Genomic DNA, 25,487 nt, shown 5'->3' with positions numbered 1-25,487 from the left:
GCGAGGCCCACTGTGCCCCCCATTCCTGGGGTGCAGCCCCAGCCCTGGCTGTACCCCTTCCCCACTGGATGGCTGTGTGGTCTCCTGAGAGCTTTCTGACCGCCGGCCACCTGCTCCTTAAATACCCCAAATGGCCCTAGTCCAAGCAGTTACTGCTTCCTGCTGCTGGAGGGGACACCACACTGGCACTCGGGCCCTCCAGCAGTTTTCGTGGGCCAGCCCCCACCATCTCTACTTGCCCAGAGGCCCAGCGGCTCGAGCGACCCTGCCCTGGGCTCAGGCTCCTGTCCCTGGTCCTGCTGAAGACGCCCCATGTGCCCACACCGGGGCGGGTGAGGCTGTGCGGCAGGCCACCTGCCCTGCCATACTGCAGGGAAAGGAGGCCCAGGGCTCTGGCTCGATGCCCTGGACAGGGGAGGGGCCGCGTGGGGGACCACCGTCTCGGGGGCAAAGGGGACCAGGATGGGATCGCCCTGCTCTCCCAGGGACCCCTCCCCACTGTGCCTGGAGACCCTGAGGCCCCAGGCACCTCGGTTCTGAGTGCGGGACCTCGGGCGGAAGGGTGGGGGCTCCGGCTAACCCGGTGACACACTCAGAAGTGGGAGGCCTGGCCCGCAAGGCTGCTGGACGTCCCAGAAAGCAAGGGCCTTCACCACCCCCTTCAGGCGTTCTGCTCCATTTCCTTGGGCGCTGGCTGAAACAGAGGCTAAGTCCAGCAGAGATGGTGGCTGGCAGGAGGCCACTGTCTCCAAACCCCGACCCCGCAGACCCCACAGGCCCCGCGGCCACCTTGGTCCCTGCGTCCCCCCTCCTGCCCCCCCCAGACCTCGCAGTCAGCGACGCAGCCCTGCCGGAAGCCGCCGATCCCACAGCCCCCGCCCACCGCGCACCGGCCTGCCATTCACGGCGGTGAGAAACACTAGCGCCTCCCAGACCCAGGTCTGGGTACCGGGACAGCACCCACCCGCCCCACGGGTTCACGCACCCGGCCTCCTCGACAGCACGCCCACTCCTTCCAGCGCCGACCCCGCTGCGCCGTGGACGCCACCTGGCCAGTGTCCAGCCCTGCCCCCGGGGAGATGGGGGGTGAGCCTGGTCAGCGGAGACACGGGTTCTGTTTTTGGGCGGTGACAGCCGACGCGGGACGGCTCAGGCCTGCCGCACACCATGGGGCTGCACCTCCTTGCAGGGACACCCTCGCGTGCTCCCCAAGTGTCCGCGTCAGGCGGGTTGGGTGTGGAGCCTGGAGGCCTGCCCGGAGGACGCGGATTTCCCGGGAACCATGCCGGGTACACTTGTAGGACCTATTTCGGCGCCTCGCCCTAAACCACAGGGATGGCGGCGGAGGGAGGGGGGCCCCATCTACTCTTGCGATGAGGGCAGTGAGCACACGTGTGTGTAGGGCTGGTGGGCTTTGGTGTTGTGCGGGGGACGAGGACGCTGGGGAATGGTGTGAAGGTGACCGGCCTGCACGCCATCTGCACTTGCCATGAGTCTGTGCCTATTTCAAAGAAAAAGTTTTAAGAAATTGCTGTTTGGCCTATGGAGAAGTTTCCGGCCTCCCCTGGCGGGCTCACTGCCAAGTCACTGCAGCCTCTGAACCGCCCCGCAAGGAAGCAAGAAGTCCTTAAAGAAAGAATCTGTGAACTAAACTCAGGACTGAGACGCAGCATAGGAAATTGCTCAGCAGGGTGCTAATCAACGTGCCTGGTGAGGTCCCCTCAGGTGTCAGCGCTCCACCCTTGCCGGGAAACACCTGCCTCGCTCTCTGGGGGCGGAGGTGGGGGGGAAGGGTGCATGGGGGTGCAGGGCGGCAGGAGAACCCGGCCCTCCACTCTGTACCTGTGCGTGTCGGGCCCCACCAGGCCCCGCGACCCTGCGTCGCCCCCAGCCAGTGCTAGGAGGCAGCTCGTGGTGGGTTGACTCCCTCTGCCACAGGCCTCTGCCCCCCAGGCCTCCCCACCCCGGGAGGTGCCCGTATGCGTGCAGACCAGCCAGGGCCACCACCGTACCCAGCAGGCCGTGGCTGCACACGGGGTTTCCACCCGCTGATGCGGAAGGCTGAGTGGGAGAGAGGACAGTGTGGGTTCAATGTCCTTCCCGAGGCACCTGGCTTCTGTGTCGGGGAAGGAGGCAGCCCCTCGCCCGCCAGCGAGAGGCCAGGCAGCAGGGCCGAGAGCCTCATCCTTCCATTAGAGCCGGCTGACGGGCAGTCAGCCCAGTCCCGTGCCTGCCTCGGGGGGGCCTCGGGGGGGTCCAGTTCTGCATCCAGAGTGTGCACACGAACACCGGGTCCTGGGGCACGGTCAGGACTGAGTGCTGACTTTCACTCCGGCCACCCACCCACGACTGCTGCTGCTTCAGCAGAACCCTTGCGCCCGCTGGCCGCCTCGGGATGCCTTGCCAGCCGCAGGGGGTGGCCTCCTGGGGCCCACAGAAGAAATCCCAAGTCCCTTGATGCCTTTCACAAAGCCGAAGGGACACTTCTAGGATGGAATTTTCCAGCTCTGCCCACTCGGTCCCCGGGACCTGCCTCTGCGTCCACTAGGCCGCTGCCTTCTCACAGCGGCCCGGACCTCGGTCCGAAGGGGCCTCCTTGTGAGTTCCCTCTGGCACGGGGCCCATCCTCGGGGCTTGTGATTCCCTGCTTCCCTGTGAACAGTCGCTGGAAGGCATCTGGGACCCTCCTGCGTGTCCCCGGGTAGGGACGGTAGGAAACGCTGGAGGCTGCAAGCTGGGAACCAGCGGTCGGGAACAGCTGACCTGCGGGGTGTGGACAGGCGCCCCGGGAAGCTGGTCGGCACTGGAGGCTCGGCGGATGCGCCGGGGGAGGCCGGGGGGGCGGGTGCGTCGGGGAAGGAGGCCTGTGAACACGGGGCTCGGCCTCCCGCCTGCCCTTCCTGCTCTCAGCCCCTGCGCGCCGGCCGGGCTCCAGGGGGAGAAAATCAGCCGACCGACTCCCAGAATCGCAGGCCGTGGGGATCCGAGCACCGGCGTCAGGACAGAGTCAAAGTCGGAGCGGCCTCGGCGCTCGGCTTGTCCGACTTCAGGTGTCTGGGACGGAGAAGATTCTCCAGGACCGCAAAGAGGGGAAAGGCCGTGCAGCGTGAGGAAGGGCGCGGCTGCGGCAAACGCGGAGGCTCCGACCCCGAACTCTACCGGCCTGACAGAACGAGCACGTCAGACACACGTGCCCCCCGAGTGTGCACCCGCGTGCCCGTCGTCAGGGGGCTCCTGGGCTCCGGAGCGGAAGGGAAGGAGGCGGCCGCGGGTGCAGGAGGGGCCCAGTGGGGGCGGCCGGCACCGGGGTCTCCCCCAGGAGGCGGGGTGGCGTAGACGCCTTGCTCAGGGAGGCAAGGACAGAAGGACCACGGTTACCATGAGCCTCGGGTCCGAGTGCCCCACGCACTGAGGGCGGGGCCTCCGGGGCGGGCTCCCAGACTGCCGGGGCCACAGGGGTCCTCAAGCCGCGTGTACAACTTTGACATAAACCGCGAACTCACAGTCATCCGCCGCCCAGGGTGTGGGGCCGAAGGAGCAGCACGGTGGCCCGCAGGGGGCAGGAGCTCGACATCCAACGGGGGGCGCCCTCCACATCACTGCCCACAGGAGCCTGTCCCGGGGGGTCTGAGACTTAGCTTTATGAAAGCAGAGCCTGACAAGTGACACAAGATGACACAGGACAGCACCCCCGGGAGCCCTGGGAAACAAAGGATTCTTAAGCAAGACAAAAACTAAAAGACACGACACACTCAGGAAGGAGACGCCAGCACGGGGGCCGGACCAGTAGCAGTCTGTGCCCCGTCGCCTGGCACAGCCTTCACTGTGACCCCGCCTCCCAGGTCGGTGACAGCCCTCCCTTCCGCGCACCCACACCCACGAACACGCGTGGCCGATGCCCAGCACGGCATCCCTGGGTGTAGGTCCTGACTAGGACTTATCGGCCAAAACGGAAGATCCCTGGTTGGAGAAGCAAACCAGAACTCAGGACAGCCGCGAGGCGGCAGGTGAGCAGGGCAGACTCGGGGCCCGAGCGCCCTTCTGGGTCCTTCTTCACCAGGGGAGCGGGGAGTATGAGCATGGCGTGTACCCGCCGTGTCCGTGAGAGCAGCAGCTCGCTGTGGGAGCGCCGGGGGCCAGAGACCCAGGCAAAGAGGGAGCCCCTCACACGGGTGACGGGGGCCGGCGGTGTGCTCAGCGCACAGGAACCCGGCTCGCGCACGGCACGCGTCACCAGTTCACGCTATCATCGGTCTCCAAAACACGGTTTCTAAAGGCCTCTCAACACCCACCGTCGGGCGCGCCTCACGACCGGCAGCCTCCATCACTGCCCTCCCGCCTTACCAATAACGCCCCAGTGGACGTCTGCACACCCGTCTCTGCCCATTCTCCTCATTTCCTTGGACAGATTCGCAGAAACACTCCTGACACGATCCCACCTGCAGGAGGGGAAGTACCAGCCTCATGGCGGCGAGTGCCAAGCGTTCAGAAGCTTTACCAATTTGGTGAAGGAGTAAACCTCGGTCTCTGTACTTTCCTCTTTCGTCACTACGAAGTGAGACCGTATTTTACGTATTTTTACGGCCAACCGCCCTTCTCTGCTGTGATCTGCCCATCGCCTTTGCTGGCTCCCCCCGCCCCAGGGCTGCCTGGGCTCAGGGAGCGATCCTCTGGGGGGCACGGCTCTGGAGAGGACCCCTGTGTACCCCGATGCCCGCCAGGGCCCCTCCGTCGCCCTGCTGCTGAGTCGCTGTATTGTCGGTCCCCAGGAATGACGTCGCGTGCTCGCTGGGGAAGAAGGCAAGAACCCGCTGGTATTCTGGTGGATTTGCTCAGGGCACTTGCTTCCCACGCCCTAACGACCTTCAACCAACGCGTTAATGTGTTCTTAGCACGCACGGTTTGTGAGGTCACTTCCTAACACTAAACAGCATATGATGAAGTATTTTTTAAAGTCAGGCCGTTTTTGTTTCCTTATGTTCAGTTACCAGTGTCTTTAACACAAAACTGCTCAGGGGGAAGCATCAAAGGCAGCAGGAAGCATGAGGCCTGCCTAGCTCTGTCCCCGTGTCCATTCTACGTCCCCAGCTCGATGTCCCCAACTCCGTGTCCTCAGCTCCACCCAGTGTCCTCGCCTCCGTCCCGTGTCCTCAGCTGTGTCCTCTGTCCTCTGCTCCAACAGTAAGTTAACATAAAGGCCTGAGGGCACCTGGCTCCTGGGGTATCACCTCCCCCTGCCCGGGCCAGCGCTGGTGCCCACGCGCGATGGTTTCTGAGCCCACGTGGTGGTGCTCCGGCGGGACGAGAGCCAGGAGGGGTCACTGTGACTGCCAGAAGCGTTTCTCAGGAGACCCTGGATCTCCTCCCCGAGGGGCAGCCACGACCCTTGTAGGGAGCTTGTAGGCTTGTAGGGAGCTCCCCGCGCACCTGGGGAAGGAGGCAGGGCCTGGGCAGGGATGGCCGGCGACCTCTCTCCTCTCCTCCACGGCGGACTCGGCCCTTCCCCGTGCAGCCGCCAGCAGCGGCTCCCCAGCAGCCGTCCAGAACCCCACGGCAGGAGGGGCCGGCCAGGGAAAGGGTTAAGTTTCATCTATCCTGATTTCTATTTAATATCATGCTCTCCCCGCAGGAGCCGGCAGCTGTGAGCTGATTGCGCCCGCTCGTTATGCAGCCTGTATCGCTAATGGCCTGTGACAAAGGCACACGGCTTCCAGGCCTCACGCCCGAGAGCCAATTAAACACACACACTCCCTTCCTGTTTGCAGCGCATTACAATGAAATTAAACTGAATTTCAAAATCATTTTCTCCTAAAGACATCTCTTTACAACAATTAATGCAGGCTATCCCTTTTCAACGCAAAGATTCATCAGCGGCAGGGACTGGGTGCTTTCACGCTGAGTGCCCACACTGTGCACGCGGCCACCAGTGCCCAGGGAGCTGCCACCGGCAAAGTCCACGGGGCTTGGGCTCCCGGGTTTTCAGAGAAAAAAGCATCTGCGGCTTTTTACCCGAACTTAAAAATAAAAGAAGACGGCCATAAAGCAAGTAAGGGACCATGCAGAGGGCTACAGACAACAAGACTGGCTCAAAATAAGCATTTCTTACCCAATGCATTTGAAAGACAACGACACGGAGAGGTTTGCTGCTACGAGACTGGCTTGTGTGAACGTGGTGTCCACAAAGGGACACCACGCAGGTGCGAGCTAACGTGCTGACCACGTCCTGTCGTGGAGACAGGAGGTTCCGAAACAGGTGATCAGGGTTCCTGGGTCCTGACCCCTGAGCCCTCTGCTGACCCGCCAGGGTTCTCAGGGCCCGGCCTTGCTCCGAAGGCTGACAGACGTCCCATCTACAAACCCTTCACAACCATCTGCACACCTGCTTTCTCCGCCCGGCACAGAGGGAAAGGGGAGCCTGGACGCCTCCACCCGTGGCCGCTGGGATGTCACTTTTGCAGGCAAGCGACAGAACCACGGAAGCTGCAGGACCAGCAAGTCTGGACCCACGTGCCGCCTGGCCAGTGGGACAGGAAGGGGACACCTCCAGGCCCACCCCCCCGGAAGATCCTTCATCTGTCCCTTCAAACCAAACCCCCATCTGACGGGCCCACACGGCACCCCGAGACTGTCAGGGTCTACGTGGGTCCCCGCTCTGCCGCTCGGTGACCCCAGGCCCACGACAGCAGCAGATCAGAGTGGACACGTGATCCTGCCGTCCACAGATCCACGCTGACACGAGCCCGGTGAGGTGTCCGCGCGAATGCCAGCCACAGGCACACACCGTGGGGCCACGAGGCTCAGGGCCACAGCCACTGTTCTCCTAAGAGGTGCACGGTGACCCCAAGGCACCCTGCTCCAGCTGCCTGCCGTCTCTCCTCGGCTCTGCTCCCCACAGGAGAGCACGGAATGAGGCAGATTTCTGCTTACGGGGCCGCGTATGGTGATATGTGAAAACAGGCCTTTCTTTTTGGAAAACAGTGTCTTGAGATTCTTATAAAATGATGCATTCTCAGCACAGAAGTTTTACAAATACAGACAAACAAGAAGGAAAGGAGAAACCACCCGGAAGCAGACCATGCACACGTTCTAAGTGAGCACACACAGAAGTGAGTTGCTGTAGTCGCAAACCTAGCGTTCACGAGGTCTGCTGGGACCAAGGAGGGGAGGCGGGGGGGGGGCGGGGGGGACAGAAAGGGCGAGGACAGCGGAGGGGCCGGGGCGGGGGCACGGAGCCTGAGCAGGCTCTAGGTCCCGCTGGGGGTGGGGGCCCCCACATCAAGGCAGCACCACAATCCACCCAGGCACGTGGGGAGAACAACGTACAATGACCCGGATGGAAAAGGAAGCACATAGTATCGGAAGGACCTAGGATCCTGCGTGGGGGGAGGGGGGACGAGAAGATTTACAAAGCAGGGGGGCTTGGGGAAGGTGGGAGGGAGGGGCGAGGAGGGTGTCTGACACTCAGGGGGCTCCTGACCCACGGCACGCGGCAGGACCACCAGGCCTCATTGCTGTCCTCATTTCAGAGGCTGGTGGGCTCTGGGGGCAGGTGGGGACACAGCCTCGAAGATGGGGTGTCCCCTTCCCTCCGGCCCCCCTCCTACCTGTCTTGAACCAGCCGTCGCAGGTGAAGGCATTTCTGGTTTCTTCTGGTTTGTCCCAGTATTCACGGAACACGGATGGCCCCCTGACCAAGAGCTCTCCTTCCTTCTCCGTGAACCCTGGGGTCACCTACAGCACGGGAGAGAAACACATACCTCAGAGCACACACCTCGCAGTGTGGGGCTCCCCCTGCCTCCCTCGTGACCCCTGGAGACACGCACCCTTCCAAAATTAGACATTTTGTTGGAAATGATTGAAAAATGCATCTTTCTTGTTTTGTTGTTTTTAAATGTTTACTTGAGAGAGCGGGAGAGGAAAAAAGCGGGTGAATGCATGTGTACAAGCGGGAGAGGGGCAGAGAGGGAGAGAGAATCCCAAGCAGACTCAGCACAGAGCCTGACACGGGGCTCAATCCCATGAACCGTGAGATCATGACCCGGGCCGAGATCATGACCTGAGCTGAGAACGAGCATCAGGCGCTTAAGCAGCTGAGCCCCCGGGTGCCCTGAGAAATGCACCGCTCAGTCCCAGAGCCCAGGCAGACGGCGCCGTGCGGGGAGCTGTGAGGCACTGCGTTCGTCCTACAAAGCCCCGTCCTCTAGTGGAGGACGTGAGTCACTGACCCAGGTCTCAGTCCGAGCCTGGCTGGATTTGAGCCGCCTGTCCACTTGTAAAAGCTGTGATCCCGGCACCTGATGAAACTCCCGTCTTCAGGGTGCTTCCTGGAGAAAGCACACACACAGGACGTGTGTGTGAGGAGGCGTGCGTGGCCGGCTCGCGCTCCGGGGCGGCAGCAGGAGCTGGGTCCTGGCAGCTCCCGCGGGGCCTCCGCTCGGTTAGAAGGAGGCTGAGCGGAGAGCCAACCGAGAAAGGCTGGCTCGCGAGCAGGCCCCGGGTGTCCAGGAGAGGGCGCGCCCGGATCACGTGGCCCTGGGAAGCAGGGGGCTCTCTCCGTTGTGACCACAGCGCAGGGCAGGAGGGAGACTGGGTTTTGTAAGAAGCTGAGAGGCTCTCCGTGAAGCCAGAAGACCGTGCAGAGGACGAGCACGTCAAGAGGCCCCGTGGGAAGCTGTCAGTGGACCCAGGAGAGGTGACGGAACCGAGGCCAGTGCTGTGCTTTGACTTATCAACTCCCACCTGGAATGAACTTATTCTGGGGAAGAACCATCCCTCTTTAAAAAAAAAAAAAAATCAGAGACCCCTTTAAAAGAGGCTGTAAAACTGTCTGACTCGTTTGTCCGAGGCCTGGCCAGAATGGAATTCCAAGAACGACGCAGCAGCTGTCTACTGACTCCTGAGCCCACTTCCCACAGACACAGCAACCCCACCCCAAGGGGACAGGGCTCCACGTGCAGGGCCCAGCCGAGCGCCTGCCATCTAGCCTGCTTGCAGGAGGCAGCGTTTGTCTTTCAGCTGAACCAGAGACTTGATTTGAATTTCACCCATTTTTCCACTGCTGCCCTCTATCTGGTTCCACTGCCAAGGTCAGACTGGGCAGACAGGGCAGCGAGGCAAAGGCCCCGAAAATAAACAGGCAGGCACCCAACCCCAGAGAAGGCTGGCGCTGGATGACTGAAGCTAACTGGGTAACAGTAAAACAATAAAAAAGTCAGCATTCTCCACTGGAAATAAACAAGGCCCAGAGTCTCATAACATAATACTCTTGCGTCCTGGGCGCAAGATTACTCAGCACGTGAAGAGCCAGCAAAATGTCAACTCTTCTGGAAAAAGGCCATCTGTGCAGGACAAGGCCGGGCGGCACAGATGTTAAGCGCCCCTAACGAAGACTTTAAGACAGACATCATAAACGTGCTCCAAACGGAAGGGCAAACACTCTAGAAGTACATGGAAAAACTGAAAGCCCCGGGAGAGAAAAGTTCTAAAGCAAAACCAAAAGGAAATTTTAGAATTGGAAAGCACGGTAACAGCAGTAAAAAAAATTCACTGGATGGGCTCAGTAACAGCATGGGGGTCACGAAGCAAAGTCTGAGAACTTGAAGACCGGTCAGTAGAACTGGCCCACCCCATCTGAGCAACAGGAAAAACCGGCCCTACCCTACTCCCTGCCGTAAGGGCCCGCATTCCTGCTACCGCATTCCCAGGAGACGAGCGAGCAGCGAGGAGCCAGAGGGGTCGTGGGTAAAATCTGCCTGAAAAGTCTCAAGTCTGGTGAAACCCGCAGATTCAAGCAGCTCAGCGGACCCCCAAAAGGACAAACCCAAAGAAACGCCAGCTCAGACACATCACGATCCAAGCACTGCAGGCCAAGGATAAAGGAAAAGCCTGGCAGTGGCCAGAGCGGATTCGCGCCTCCGACGACCACCACCTTCTCAGCAGAAGCCGCGGAGGCCAGAGAAGCGGGACAGCACCGTCCAAGCATCAGCCCGGAACCCCAGGTCCAGTGAGAGTAACGTTACGGATGGAAGAAGGGACAAAGACACTCTTAGATAAAAAACAAGACAACCTGGGGCGCCTGGGTGGCGCAGTCGGTTAAGCGTCCGACTTCAGCCAGGTCGCGATCTCGCGGTCCGTGAGTTCGAGCCCCGCGTCAGGCTCTGGGCTGATGGCTCGGAGCCTGGAGCCTGTTTCCGATTCTGTGTCTCCCTCTCTCTCTGCCCCTCCCCCGTTCATGCTCTGTCTCTCTCTGTCCCAAAAATAAATTAAAAAAAAAATAATAATAAAATAAATAAATAAAAGAATTGCCAGAGATCGTTCTTCAGACAGAAGAGAAATGATGCCAGAAGAAAACAGGGAAGCTCAGAAATGAAATAAAAGCATCAGAATTGGTAAGTACCTGGGTGAAGAAAACTGACTATTCTGTTCCTCATGAGGTTTTGCAGTTTTGAGCGCTGAAAGCAAACATTATAATCTTGCCTAGTGGAGTTTATTACCTCTGTAGATGTTACACACGACAATGGTGTTTGCTGAACACAGAAAAGGCAAAGGGACCCGTATGTGGTGACAAAGATTCTTTACTTGACCAGACTTTAGTCAGGCTCCCAAAATTTATCATAGGCCCACCTGTGCCCTTCCTGTAAAATCTAGGTTTTTTTTTAATTTTTTAAAAAATCTTTTATTTTTGAGAGAGAGAGAGAGAGCGTGAGCAGGGGAGGGACACAGAATATGAAGCGGGCTCCAGGCTCTGAGCTGTCAGCACAGAACATGATGTGGGGCTTGAACTCACGGACCTCGAGACCATGACGTGAGCCGAAGTTGGCCGCTCAACCGACTGAGCCACCCAGGTGCCCCTTTAAGATCCAGTTTTAACAAAACCCTGCTGTTTGAGTTTAGCAAGAGTCCCCGCTCTGATGCCTGGTCAGCCTCACCTCTGGTATCACCCCCAGGTGACATCTGATCACCCGGCCTGCCCTCAGCAAAGATCCCGTCGATCCCTGCTGCTTGCAAGAACATGTGCACAGACCACACTGCACTCAGAGCTGAGCCCGACCTCTCCTCCGCACTGAAAAGCCCCACCGCAGGGGGCCCTACACTTATCCCAGTGTCCTGGATGAAGTCTGCTCTGCCATTTTTAACAAGCGTCACTGAGCATTTTTCTCTTTGACCGTGGTAGGGATTCTACATTCTTCTGGGAGTGTTAAGTGTGGAGTCTAAGTAGATTCCAAAAAGGGAAGTATATATGTTATAGACCCCAGAATAACTACTAAAAAGCTGCACAAAGGCAGATAGTCAAAAACTCAACAGGTAAATTACAACGGGCTGCTAAAACACGGGTCCAAAGAGCGCAGTGAAAGGGAAGCGGGGCCAGGAGAAACTGGGCAAACAGACAGCGAGCAAACAGCACATGGTGGTGGGTGGTGGGCTGGAGTTCACTCGTTTCCATAATCAAATTCAACGTCAGTGCTCTGAGCACGCCAATTAAAAGACTGTCAGGTGGACGGGAGAAGCCATACGCGATCCAACCGCACACCACCTCTACGACACTCACTTCAAGGACAGTGACACGGGCAGGTTAGAAGCAAGGGCGTGGGACCATACAACCACATAAACACCAATCACAACAAACCGAGCAGCTGTATTAACACGAGACAAAATGAACTAGGAAGAAAGAACGTTACATACAAGCGGTATCACAAGATGACACAGTGGCCAAGTCACCAAGGAGACGTATCAATTATCAACGCGTATTCACCAAGTGACAGACTTCCCAAATACATCAGCAAACACCAGAAAGCAGAAACGGACTATTACGGAGGAGAGTTCACACCCCTCCTTAGCGACAGAACCGGCCGGACACCCAGCACAGACCTGAGGAGCTGAGCACCCCGACCACGGGGGCTGGACCCGCACGCGCTGTGGCCGGAAGCAGCAGCATGCGTGTCCACCACCAGGCCACGTTCTGGGGCATGCGATATGCCTTCACAAAGTTAAAACAACTGGAATCGTATCCAGTATGCTTTCTGACTATAAGGGAATTAAACTGAAAATGAGGAACCGAAAGATAATAGCCTACAAACACTTGGAAAATAAACAACATACTTCTAAATGATCCATGAGTCATGGAAGTCTTAAGAGAAACTAGAAAATCAGAAAATATTTTGAACTGAACGAAATGACAACACATAAAAATCGGGGGGATAGGTAAAGCTTCAGCAGCGCTTGCTGGGAGATTTGCATGAGCAAACTCATGAATCAGGAAGGAGAAAAGGTCCCAAACTGACAACCTAACGTTTCACCTTAAGAAACTGTAAAAAGTGTAAAACGCAAGCTAGAAGAAACGATGAGGATAAGAACGAGAAACCAATTAAAATGAAAAGAGAAAAGCAACAGAGAAAACTCAATGAATCCAAAAACAAGTTCTTTCAGAAAAGACCAATAAAACGGATGAACTTGTAGCAAGAATAACAAAGAACAAAGAAGGAGAAGGCACAAATTATCCACAAGAGTAACAAGAAGAATACTTCAGGTTATGCAGACACGGAAAGGTTCGTAAGGGGTTGCCACGGAAAACGCTATGCATAGAATTCAACAACTTAAATGGACCAATTTCTCAAAAAACATAATCTGCCAAAACTCACCCAAGATGCATTAGATGACCCGAACAATCCTATCTATAACTGTTAAAGAAACTGAATTAATGGTTAACCTCTTCTAAAAAAGAAGCCTCCGGGCCCAGATGGTTTCACTGGTAAATTCTATCTAAATAAATATATAATACCAATTACATGCAGTCTCTCCTTGAAAACAGAAGAGGAGGGAATAACTCCCAACTCACTTTATGACACTGGTATTACCCTGACACCCAAACATGACAAAAAAAAAAAGCACAATGAAGGGAAACTACAGATGCAAAACCCCTCAGCAAAATGCTCACAGATCCAATCCAGCACCATATAAAATAAATGATATACCATATGCAAGGGGGTTGGTCCTGGGAGTTCAAGGCTGGTTTGATATTAGAAAATCAACCAATGTCGGACACCTGGTGGCTGAGTCGGTTAAGCATCTGACTTCAGCTCAGGTCATGATCTCACAGTTCGTGGGTCCCACGTGCGGATCTGTGTTGACAGCTCGGAGCCTGGAGCCGACTTCAGATTCTGTGTCTCCCCGTCTCTCTGCCCCTCCCCTGCTCATGCTCTGATTCCCTCTCTCTCAAAATTAAATAAACATTAAAAAAAAATAGGAAAAAAATAAATGTAGTGGGACATGTAAAGGATCAGTGAGCTAGAACACACACACACCAAGAAGACCTAAATGAATGCAGAGGCATACCATGTTCATGGATCAGAAGACTTGTCATAGTGAGGATGTTAATTTTCACCAAACTGATCTACAGATTTAGTGCAATCTTGATCAAGATCCCCAAAGGATTTTTTAATACATACAAACAACCTAGTTGTAAAACTGGTATGGCAAGCAAAATAATACCAATAACTAAAACAGCTCTGAACAAGAATAAAATTGGTGGCATAAGGCTATAGTTCTGAGACTCACCATAAAGCGACAGTAGTCAAGACTGGTGTTGGCAGAGAAACAGATACACAGTTCAAGGGAGAAGAGCATACAACCTCTGTACAGACCAGCTCAGATATGTACCACCCCTCATGGGTTCAATACCATAAAGACACACACATCTACCAGTCCTAATTTTCCTACAGATTTGCCAGGGAGTCTCTGGACTACGGAAAGCAAGTACCAAGTAACTAAAATAGGCCATCATTTTCTTTATGCAAAAAAAAAAAAAAATTTTTTTTTTTCATTGCTTCAGGGAAAGAGGGAAAACGAACCACCAACTTGAAGCTCTAAATACACACGCACCCATTACACAGTGGTTTATGTGATACTGACTCATCAGACAGACTTTGGGACAAAGGAGTCAACTTAATTTTGGTCACTGACATTTATAAGTTTTAGAGACAAGGGTATGAAGGCTTATCAAGGGTAAAGATAGGGGGCCGCCTGGGTGGCTCAGCTGGCTAAGCGTCCGACTTCAGCTCAGGTCATGATCTCACAGCTTGTGGGTTCGAGACCCACGTTGGGCTCTGAGCTGACAGCTCAGAGCCTGGAACCTGCTTCTGACTCTGTGTCTCCCTCTCTCTGCCCCTCCCCGCCCCCACCTTGCGCTCTTTCTCTCTCTCAAAAACAAATAAACATCAAAAATTAAAAAAAAGTGAAGATAAGCCAGGAGAAGGGGAACACTGATGAGAATATTATCACAGAGAAATAAATGATCTAAAATAGTGCGTAACAAGAAATGTTACCTTAGGCTACATTCCATCACCTGGATCACTGGGTCACAAGTGGGACCAGAGCCCTGCAGGGGTTTCTGCTGTGATTCCTTAGACCTACTCAGAGTTAACACCCCACATCTGCTGGGACGAGTTCAGAGGTAGGCAGGCGATCAGCAAGGCCCACACCTGGTGCTCTGGGGGCCCCAGCTGTTCCCAAGGATACGCGGGTGCAGGTTGGATGGGGCACACCCCCAGACTTGGGTGCCCAGCAGTCACACACAATGCTGCTTCATGCTGCAGCCAAAAGCCTGGGCTGTTTCATGGGGACTCTCGTCTTCGTCTTCAGAGGACTCACGTGTAGGACTGTCATGTGACCGAGGGCATGGGCACCCACGCAGAGGTACCACTCCGCTTACCACAAGCGGCCATGCTAGAGAACCGCCAGCACTGGAACGAAGCCTTCCCCGTCTGAAAGCAGCCTGAATGTCTTTCTCTGGCAGCGGCAGGTGCTAGAAAGCCCCCAGGTACAAGCTGGGACACCTGCCCAAGTTCACAGTGGGGATCTGCTCTAACCCTCTGTGGAGGAAAGCCTGCTGGAGTAAGAGGCAGGAATGCAGGCAGGTAGGCTATGGGCCAAGGAGGCCGGTGAGGGCGGGTGGGACCCATGGTAGGGCCCCTGTCCCTGAAGGTCCCCAGGTCCCTCCTTGGCTGTGGGCTCCCACCGTGTCCCGATGGACGGCTGTGTCACTCAGTGCCGCCCACTGCTTGGGGCTGGAAGGATCTGGGTATGCACGCGGGGACGGGCTCAAGGCAGGAAGGAGTGGCTGCTCCCCTTCTGTGGCTTGAGCCTGCCCTTCAAGGGCACGTGGGGCCAGCGTTGGTGCAGGTGGGGGGAGAGAGGCACAGGGCAGCTAAGGGCTGGCAGACACTCATCCGGCCCATCCATCCTGCCCATCAGGCGCCGCTGGCCTTCCCGTGAAGATTCCCAGTTTGGGGTATGGCCACCTCCTTCCTGGCCCTCGACACAGAGTTGGTAAGCCCACTGCATCCACGAGGCAGGGGACACGTGGCAGATGATGGTCTGTCTGTCAGAGGGGAGTGCCTCTGCGGGGACAGCCTGGTCACCCCACCCCCCACTGAAGGGCCAGAGCACGAGCAGGCCCTCCGGCTCTCCGCCCCCAGTCCTCGCCCTGCCGCGGGTCGCATTCAACCGTCGGTGGCACACAGCAGCGACAGATGGCAGGGACAGGCGGGGGCGGGGGAAGGAGCGGGAGGGGAGCCCAGGAGAGGCTGGTGGCCGTCAGGAGGACAGGCGGCCGAGCAGGCTGCTGTCCGGAGCGACAGCCCGCATATGGACAAACAACAAGATAATTAATTTTTAAGGGGAAACGAGGGAAGCAGAGCTCGCTGCCACCGCCCTGCGCCAGCCGGAACGCCACACACGGTGTCTCCGCGTCCTCGGCGAGAGACGACGTTTCGCGTGCAGGCCAGCGTGTCACATACAGCCGGGAAGCCGCTTGTCTGCTGCCGGACCTCACTGGTGCTGGCCCGTGCTTGGCACTCTTGAAAGTGAGCACTTGGAAAACGAACAGATGCCGCGCGACGTGTGTGTAGGGTTAAAGGCGACGCCGGCTGGGCGGCCGCGGCACGTGGAAGATGCACCACAGCAAACAAAGCTGCCGGGTCCTCCAGGCAGGTGCGGCCTTGACCGCGGCCCGGCAGCCAGGCGAGACAGACACCGAGAAGACAGAGCCGCTTCCTGTGCATCCAGAGAAGCGTCCGGGCAGGGGAGCCCGAGGTCCTGCCAGACAAAGCTGCAGGCTTGGGAAGCGCCAGCTCAGAGCTGCGGACGGCGGGACGCTTGGGTGCCCCCGGGCTTCCGGCCGCGTCAGCAAGCAGCCACAGCCGGGGCGGCCCGCGACGGGGAGACGAGGACACACGCTGAGGACCGGCAGCGAGAGCCCAGACGGTGCCCCGGCAGACGCGACGAGGCCGGCACTCACAGGCCCGGGCACGTGAGCCGCCCTCTGGAGCCGTCAGGGCCTTCTCGGACACGGGCACCACCCGGCTGCCACGGCCACCGGGCGTCACAGGCGTGCGCCCCTCCCCGCCTTGCTCCGGGCCCGTGAGAGCAAACACGGAACCTTCCCGCCATCTGGGAAGCACGGCTCGGCCCCGCTGTTCCCTGCTCCTGTCTTGCCCAGGGCTCCCCTGTGCGGCGCAGAGACCCTGGCGCCCCCTGCCCCCCGGCCACTCACGCCTCATTCCCGGTGCTGGGTTCTGGCCAGAGAGGCGGCAAGGACCGTCAGGCTGCACAGGCCCCGGGAACGCCGCGACTGGGAGCCGGGCGACGTGCCGAGGGCTGACCCTCCCCACGGGGGCCCAGGGGCGGGGTCTTCTCGGCTAAACGGAACACCTACTTCTTCACTGTGAACACGTTCGTAGCACTACACCGAAACCACCAGCTCCACCCGCTTGCTTGACCGTCTCCTCGACCTCTCACTCCACACACAGAAACTGAGGCCACGGGGCAAGGTCACAGGGCAGGGCCTGGCACAGGTACGGAGCCGGGAGCCACCTCTCCGGGGACAGAAGCTGACACGTGGGTCCAGTAGAGATCAGTCACACGGACGTCTAGCATGGGCTTCGGCTATAGAGAAGGCGATTTCCTTTTACATCAAGGTTCCAGTCCCACCAACCCTCAACTTTCCTGGGGTTTCTACTCACCGACGATCAGATTTGCGGCTACTAGAAACTTCACTGAAATAAGACAGTAAGTAGTATCCCCTTCCTCACCCTGGTCAACCTAGAGTAACAGCCAAGCCACCACTGATTCCAGCGGTTGGCGGCAGCCTTCGTCCTCGGGGCTCCGTGAGCTGCCCGTGGTGGCCTCGCAAGGAACCGGCCGCACCCAGCCTGGGTTTACTGAGTGGAGACAGGGCCCCGCCAGCACGGCGCTTTTAACCAGAGGCTGCCTCCAACAACCCGTTTTAACAAGGGCTGTCCAGAGGCTGTCACGACCCACAGTGGATGGAGGGTCAGTGCCTGAGGAGGCGGGCAGAGTCTGGAGGTCGGGGCCCAGCTGGGCCTTGGCCCTGCTCTGCACACCGTCCATGGGGCATGGTGCCCGGAAACACCGGTGGGGGCCCTCGGGAAACACCAGCCTGAACCTGTGTCGGGGCCCCAAGGAAGAGACCTCCAACCTCTGGCCTGCTGGGCGGTCCTGGCCGGGGGACACCCGTGTGCCACCAGCTGAGCACCGAGCAGTGGCCCACCTTTGTCTCCTTCTCATTTCCTTCCGCGTGGAGCACGTAGGGATAGCCGTCCTTCTTGGGGTTTTCTGAGACAATGCGCACCTCCACACCTGGCAGCGGGGTCCCCACGGAACCTGCAAAGACAGAGAAGGAGAGGGCTGCACGCCTGGACGTCCTGCACAGAAGACAGTAGACGCCAGAGCGGAGGGGACCCAGTCACCTTAGGGAGGCGCTCGACACCCGGGCCGAAGGCTGGGGCTGCCACCACCTCCCCCTCCGGCACCTAGTTCTGCTGTAAGGGCACAGGCGCCGGTGGCCTGTCCCCGGGGTCACCACAGGGCACCTGTGTGCAGAAGGCCCAGGAGGGACGAAGCAGGCAGGGAAGCCTGTCACCCGCTTTCTGCTTCATTTATTAGGCACCCATGGTTTGCTCGGTGTGTTCCGGAGCACGGGGGCAGCGGCCTGCCCCCACGTGAAGGACCGTTGTGGCGGAGGTCCCGAGACCAAACGCTCAGCGTCTGTGAGGACTCGCGTCCACTGGAATCAGTGAGGGACTGTCACGGGACAGACACCCGGGAGGCCAACTCTGAAACTCTACGTCCGCACAGGATTCTGGGATCCTGGCCTCGTTTTGCCAGAATGACGCTGTACTATCCTCGCGGCCCGCCCGTCTCTGCATCTGAGGTCCTGGGGGGCGAGGCCAGGGCGGTGTCCCTGATTGGCGGGGCGCATCCGGACCAGGTCCCCTCTGGCCCTTCGCGTTCTTGTTTTGCTTCCAAAGATTTTAAAAATCAAAGTTAAATCGGTACAAGATACAATCACTCGTCACGAAGCGCACAACTCAGTGGCCTTGTGCACGCGCGTGACGTGGGGCAACCGTAACCGCCACGTGGCTCCAGAACTTGCAGTCACCGGGCGGAAACCAGAGGCGTCAGCGGTCACGCGTTCTCCCCCACCCCCACAACCGTGCAGCGGCTGCCTCGGCGGGTCTGCCCGCTCCGGACACTCCTACGAGGACCTGAGACGCGGGTCCTCCCCAGTCCTGCTAGCGGCGCACGTGCATGGAGCCCGCGGCCGCGCAGGCAACAGGACTCTCGAGACGCCACACGGGAAGCGAGGGAGTCTCCTCCCCAGTGTGAGGCACGGATACCAGACACAAGAAGAAGCCTCTGAACCCAGCCCCTCCGGCCCCCTCCTCCCGGCGCCGGGCTTGGCATCCCCTGGGCGCAGTGGAGACCACACGCAGTCTAGACGCACTTGCCAGGGGACCTCGAGGTCGCCTTTTCTAGACTAAATGGCCCCTTTCCCTTAGACCGTGGCAGTGACAAGTTTAACTCTGTTGCGTAGACTGTCCTTTCCTGGGCCTCCCGGCCTAGAGAGGTTGACGGGCCGGCGGCTCACAGAACTCGGCAAACACGGCGCTTTCTGGCACCACCGTACCACAGAGGGCAGGACTCGGGCAGCAGGTGGAAAAGGCGCCCGGGAGGAGCGGTCTCTGTGCCCCGTGCCCTCCACGGCACCACCCGCCGGCACCGTATGGGAGCACCGACCGGACACGCGCTTCTTACCAGAAGGGGGTCGTCCTCCTCTCTGAGAAACGCCAGCGCCCCCCCCCCCCCCCCCCCCCCCCCCCGTCCTCCTCCCCAGCTTTCAATCCACTGGTTTCTCCTTGGAACATTTTTTAAAAGGAGAAAGCCGTCCTCCTCGGCTCCCCCTGCCCCTCTCTGCTCTTTTCTCCCTCTGAACGGCGAGTGCTGCCAGCCGTTGAGATTTGTAACGGACGAGCCAACGGAATCTTGATTCGGACGAGCCAACGGAATCTTGATTCGGACGAGCCAACGGAATCTTGATTCATTACAGCGTCGCAGACATGACAATACAGCTAAAACCTCCAGGCAGGGACGACCCTGGTTTCAGAGGCCTGACGTCCCGCAGGGTGAGGTCCACACAGAGAAGACGCAGTTCGCAGTTCGGGGCGGGGGGGAGGGGTCAGCAATGGAGTCTGAACCGTGTCTGTCCCACCCCAGCTGGCCGGGCGGACCACAGGCAGCCACCAGCCCGCACCCGCGGGGTCGGCCCCGCCCCCTCCTAGCGTCCCCGCCCCGCCCCCAGGCACAGTCATAAAACGCAGTCTTTAAAACGGTTGGTCTTTAAAACGGTCGGTCGTCAGCTCTCCCCAGGTAACCGCAACTGGCCCGTGGCTCCGTCCGGAGTCTGGGGAGGGCGGCCAGTCCGCGGCCGTCCCGAGAGAAGGGGGACAGGCTGGTAAGGCTGGAGCTGCCCTCAGCGCTCCCCCGAGCCCGCTGCAGGAGCCGCTGGCGCCTCTGATCTCCACCGCCAATTAGAGTGTGATGAGGCCCAGCGGCGCCTGGCCGTGAATTATTCATCTCGCTTCGTGGTACCGTGAGGGCCACGGAGAAGGAACAACCGGAAGACCCGACCCGGAGCCTGACTCTCAGCAAACAAGCCTCTTGCAAGGCTGGCCTCGCCCTGGGCGCCCACGTCGGGGTGTGAGAACCTGCAAAAACGGATCCTGGCGGTCCCCGGACCCACGGAGAGCGCCACACTCGGAGGCCACACAGGCAGCAGAGAGGGAGGGCCGGCCCGGGGCGACCCCGAGCCGGGAGCAGGTACGGGGGTCCCCGAGTGTGACGCGAGCCCAGCCCAGGCATCAAGACGCGCAGACAAGACCGGAAGGTGCCCAGGACGCCCTGTCAACCTGGTTTCTCCAGAAACGACGCCACTTTACTTTTTTCCAAAGCAAACAGGATCGCACCCGCCTGCTGGAGGCCTGCGTTACAGAAAAAGGTCACAGGTATTTGATTCAAAGGTAAGACGAGCGACGAGGCCCCTGAGGCCTGGAGGAGAGCTGCAGCCGTGACTGAAGATTCCAGAATTTCTGCCCAATAAATCTTGGGTTTCAGAACCTTTGGGATCCCCCTTCCGCAGAGGGGGGCCGGAAACGGCCAGGTCAGCTGGGCACGCTTGTGTGACCTCTGTCCAGGGCGGCTGCTCTCCGTGCTCACCTGAGGACCCTGCCCCCCCCACCCCCCCCCACCCCATCTGCGGTGAGCCCCACGCGGGGCCTCCCCCGTGCACTCCATCCGGTCCTGGCTCCTGGTCTTGGCTCTTGGCCTTGTGTCTGCTCTTATAATTAAGGCCCAGAAGGCTCTCTGTGCATCTCTGTGCCCCTCTCTCTGCCTCCAAACCGGGCCGTGCTGCTGCACTCCCGACAAAGCGGGTGTCCTAGTGCAATGGCACGAACACCTGCTCCGTGGCACAGCGGGTGTGCAACCCTGCCGCCCCCCCAGCCTCGGGGTCCTGGTCTGTCAATGGGTAAGAGCGCCCCAGCGCCAGGAGCCGCTCTGGACACGGTGTGGCATCTTCTCAGGCAGTCAAGTGCTCATCTGCCTTCGGACCCCACGACCCCCCTCTGGAGACTCTCCCACGAGGCATATGTTCGCACGGCACCTGCACACGGACGTTTATGACAGCCCTACTGGTAACTGGCCCAAACCAGACACAGCCCAGCGTCCTTCGGCTGGCGAAGCGGTAGCAAACAGCGGCTGGTCTGCCCCGTGGAAGTCCGCTCGGCGTGGGAAAGGACATGTGTCCATGTGGATGCCACACCCCGCGAAGGGACCCAAAAGGCCACGTCCTGTAGGACATTCCAGAAAAAGCACAGAGACGAGGTGCATGCCTGCCTGGCCTGGGGTGGGGGGGTGGGGTGCCGAGCACGCACAAGGAGAGGGTCTGCGGCATCGGACGTTTCTGTGTCTCGAGTGTGATGGGGGCTACATGGTTAGGTGTGTTTCCAAGACTCACAGACTGAACGTGGACACGGTGAGTTTTATCGTACGTGCGAGATACATGCACGTGTGGATATAATCACAGACACAGAAGTGTTTGGTCTTATTTCTAAATGGGATCCCTTTCGTGTTGTGGACACCATGGAGGGGGTGCCTTGTGAGGACGGGGAGGGAGCTGAGAACAGAAACGGGGCACATTCACTTCCCGGGCTTGGGCTCCGCTGTGGACTCCTTGCTAAGGACCCGGGACGTGAAAGTCTGAGCTGAAGTCGGAGTGGGGCGCCGGAGAAAGGGCTGGACTTAGGAACGGTCATCCAGACAGATAGAGGGCTCCCTCACCCCTGCCCCTATACCCTGCGTGGTTCCTGGATGGGACGCTCTGGCCAGCGGCAAGCCTGGTCTGCGCGGAAGTGGCAGGGGGACGGGCCCCAGCCACCTGGCCAACACCCCAAGAGAGTTCTCCGGCCCAGCAGGGCAGCGCGCTCCCCAGACTGGCCCCCCCCGCCCCCCGAGGGCTCGGGGCGCAGGGAGGGAGAGGACGCGGCTGGTGGGTACCTGGCGTGCGAGCCGTGGTCAGGGGGTTGGACAGGGCCATGCCGATCTCCGTCATCCCATACCGCTCCAGCAAAGTGTGGCCGGTGACCCTTTGCCACTTCTCCAGCACAGGCAGGGGCAGGGCAGCGGACCCCGAAACCATCAACCTGCCAGCACGAAGGGGACAGTCTTAGGGACCGCAAGTGGACACACACAGCTCTTCACTCGCCGTCACTGCCCTACGGTTCAGGACGCGAGCGGGAGTTGCGGGCTAAATTCTAAGTCTGTTTTTTGAAATGAATTTGTTGGGTGTATCTTAGGGTGCAGACAAGTCTTCCAAAGGAATGGGTAATCGAGGTAAAAAAATAACTTTAGGGTCTTTGAAGGCATTCTTTGCAAGCAATACGCTGTTTATGAACCAGCCCAAACCTCAGCAGAGGTAGTAAGGCTTTGGTTTGGGAGAAACTGCTTCCAGGTCAGAGGGCGAGAGGCCGCCGGAAGCACACGGCCCACGGGTGGGCACTGCTGTAGCCGGCTGGCTCACGGGGGGGGACAGTCGCTCAGGCAGCCTCCAGGCACTCCTGTCCCCGCCACACAGCTGGTTCTGTTTCTAGTTCACGAGGTGAGCTCACGAGGACCCGCCCCACCACGAGCCCAAGCCGGTGAGGCCTTGGGGCCTCTGCCTCTCGGAAATCACCCTGGTTTCCTCTCTCTGATCCCACGCTTGCCCTTGGCTCTTTAGGTCTGGGGAACATGTACGACTGATGCCGCTCTTGTCCTGGGGGCCAGATGCCTCGTGAGGGGGCTGGGGAGGCGGGAGGCAGGCAACACCGGATGGGGAGCAAAGCAATGGGGGAGGGGGCAGAATCACGGCCATGTCGGATATTGGCTCGGATGATCCGGAATTCTCTCCAGGAAGCACAGTGGACGACCCTCCTGTGCTCCTCCTAAGAAGCGGGAACCAGGGGCGTGGAGCGGGGTGGAAGCCACAGGGACACGCGCACAGATCTCAAGGTCAGGCTTGCGCAGCGGCTCACTCGGTGTTCTGATGAGTGGCTGTGCTGGCCTCATGGAGCCACACTCGGGTGACGTGTGTCTGCCGGTCCTGTGAAAACTCACGGACTCTCAGGACGCCCACTGCAGCGACAAGCAGGGAGAAGTGTGCGGTGTCTGCAGGTGCACGAGACAGAGCGGAAGAAGCCTCACGCCGCCGAAGGGCCCAGAAGATCCTGCGTGTCTCTGTCAGGAAGCGTGTTTGTCCAGGGATGTGGGAGGGCGGGGGGGGGTGCTCCGGAGGGGGGGGCGCTCAGGGGCCAGAGCTAGAGGACCACGGCCGAGAGAGACGATGGGGGGCTGCGAGGAGCCATGCTGACGAGGGGTCACAGTGGATGGGGCAGCCCTCTTCCTTCAGACTGGACCACCAGACAGACAGACAGGCCGGCAGAGAGACAGAGGCAGCTGGACAGACACGCAGCGAGATACAATACGGACGGACGTGCGGAAAATACAAATGGCTAGATGTAGACTTTACAGGAGAGGGAAAGCGCTGCCTCCTAAAACCTGGAACTGTTTTACTGGAAGTAAGTTGTATGTGTGACCTTTCAGACTTTCTGGGTAGGAGAGGGGACTGTTTTCACTTACCTAATTTTCTCCTCACAGACCGCACGTACAAAATCCTGGACGTGAGGCTGAGTGAAATGTTTGTCATAATAATCCATCAACTTGGCATATATTGTAGGCACCGCCATAAATACGTTAATTCGTGGAGCTTCAGAACTTAAGAGCTTTTCCCAAACCTCAAAAGGAAAAAGGAGGGATACGGCAAAAACGTGAGAAACCACACACACACACACACACACACACACACACACACACACACACACGCTCAGACGCGTGCCATCTGCTTCCAGAACAGTTTTCTTCGTGGAGACCGCTCCTTTCCTTCGGCTCTGAGGGGCCCGTAAGCGGCTCCCATCACTTTCACGGGGTGACACAGCCTCTGGCCACTCCGTGGACCCGCTGTGCCAGCGACACTGGTGTCCGCTGCAGGGTGACCTGTGGGGCACAGCAAGTCGCGAGAGGGGGCGCGGCTCCGGCGTCGGCCCGGCGTCAGCAGCGGCGGGGCACCTCACGCCCTCCCGAGGGGCAGCGGTGAGCCCCGGGTCAGCACAGGGCCTGGCGCCAACAGAGGTGGTGAATGCGCCACCGTCCCGGCTCATCGGGAAGGCACGTGCATTCTGTGTCACTCGGCAACAGACGCGTCTTGCTTTCGTACAAAAGCGCTTCACGTGTCGCCTAGCCCTGGAGGCAGCTGGGGCAGCACACTCCCTCCGCGGCTCCCCCCCCGACGGTGCTGCCGCGTCAGCCCCGGTCATGGGGGGGTGGGGGTGGCGCAGAGCTCACGGCACTGGGCCCCCGGTGCCCCGGACACATGCGGACCTCGGCCCATGGCATTCGAGGGCCCGGCACCTCACACGCTGCCCCTTGACTGGGCTCTCAGGGGAAACAATACTGTTCCTTTACAGACAATGATGGGCACCCCCACGTGACAAAGCATGTAAGGCAACAGGAAGATGTGACCCATAATTAGGAAAAAAAATGTCTTTGAGCAGAGCCTCAAAGATCCAGATGTTGGAATTATCAGACCGGGAACAGGAAGCGATTACAACAAACAGGCTACAGAATTTTGAAGAAAAGGTGAACAAAACAAGAGAAAATCAAGGATCTCATCGGGAATGTGGAAACACAAAAAAGAACCATCACAAAACCAGGAGACATACTGTCCAAAGTCACGAGTTCCCCGGACAGACTCAGACACGGATAGGAAGGCACAGAAGGACAGAAGCAGTCGGGCACAGGCCGGTGGCAAAGGTCTACACTGAAAGTGACGGGACAGGACAGGAGACAGAGCAGTGCGGGCGACGCACGGGCGGCCGAGGAAACGGCGGCCCGGCAGCCGCAGCACTGACGAGACGGCGGTCCTCTGCCGCCCGGCCGCAGCGTCACCACGTCCCCCGGGGCCCCAGGCCCCTGGCCGCATTCATGTGGGAGGGTAAGGACCCAGCAGAGCCGAAACAACTGTGACAAGGGAGAGCAAGCGTGGACGACTCACAGCTCTCAACTCCCCACCTGCTCTAAAGCAACGGTGGCCAACGCAGCATGCTTCTGGTCCAAGCTCAGACCCCCAGATACGGGCCGACCAGAGCCCGGAAACAGACCGCCACGCACGGCCAAGTGGGTGTTGGCAAGGGAGCCCCCCTTCAGCCGGGGAGAGGTCATCTTTCTAGCGGACAGTGCTAGGACAACTGAACACGTACCCGTAAAGGATGAATCTGAGACCCTCACCGCGCACAAAAATTAACCCAGAGTGAATCAGAGACCTAAATGCATGAGCTCAGACCACAAAACTTCTGGAAAAAAATCTTCGTGATCTTGGTTGGGCAAAGATTTCTCAGCGGTCACACCACAAGCGTGATCTATGAAATGACCAGATACGACGGATTTCACCAAAACACGTGTTTCAGAAGATACCATTAAGGCAATGAAAAGACAAGCCAGACCGGGAGGAAATGTTTGCAAACCATCCATCTGATAAAAGA

The 25,487-nt window shown here is 58.8% G+C and overlaps 1 protein-coding gene across 4 annotated transcripts in view; it reads right to left on the bottom strand.

Moving 5' to 3' along the window:
- The window catches only part of ACSF3 (acyl-CoA synthetase family member 3), a 44,077-nt gene that overhangs the window by 6,227 nt on the left and 12,363 nt on the right, over positions 1-25,487 (bottom strand). For all 4 annotated transcript variants that reach the window (XM_042919205.1, XM_042919207.1, XM_042919206.1 and 1 more), the window contains exons 4-7: positions 23,530-23,684; positions 21,910-22,055; positions 17,567-17,679; positions 7,605-7,731 (exon numbers count right to left, since the gene is read on the bottom strand). In XM_042919205.1, coding sequence (XP_042775139.1) covers positions 7,605-7,731; positions 17,567-17,679; positions 21,910-22,055; positions 23,530-23,684 — 541 coding nt within the window. The remainder of the gene's footprint in view (positions 1-7,604; positions 7,732-17,566; positions 17,680-21,909; positions 22,056-23,529; positions 23,685-25,487) is intronic.

Source organism: Panthera leo, chromosome E2 (assembly GCF_018350215.1).
Source record: "Panthera leo isolate Ple1 chromosome E2, P.leo_Ple1_pat1.1, whole genome shotgun sequence".
In the NCBI taxonomy this organism is placed as follows: Eukaryota; Metazoa; Chordata; class Mammalia; order Carnivora; family Felidae; genus Panthera; species Panthera leo.
This window is presented reverse-complemented; position numbering and strand designations above follow the sequence as displayed.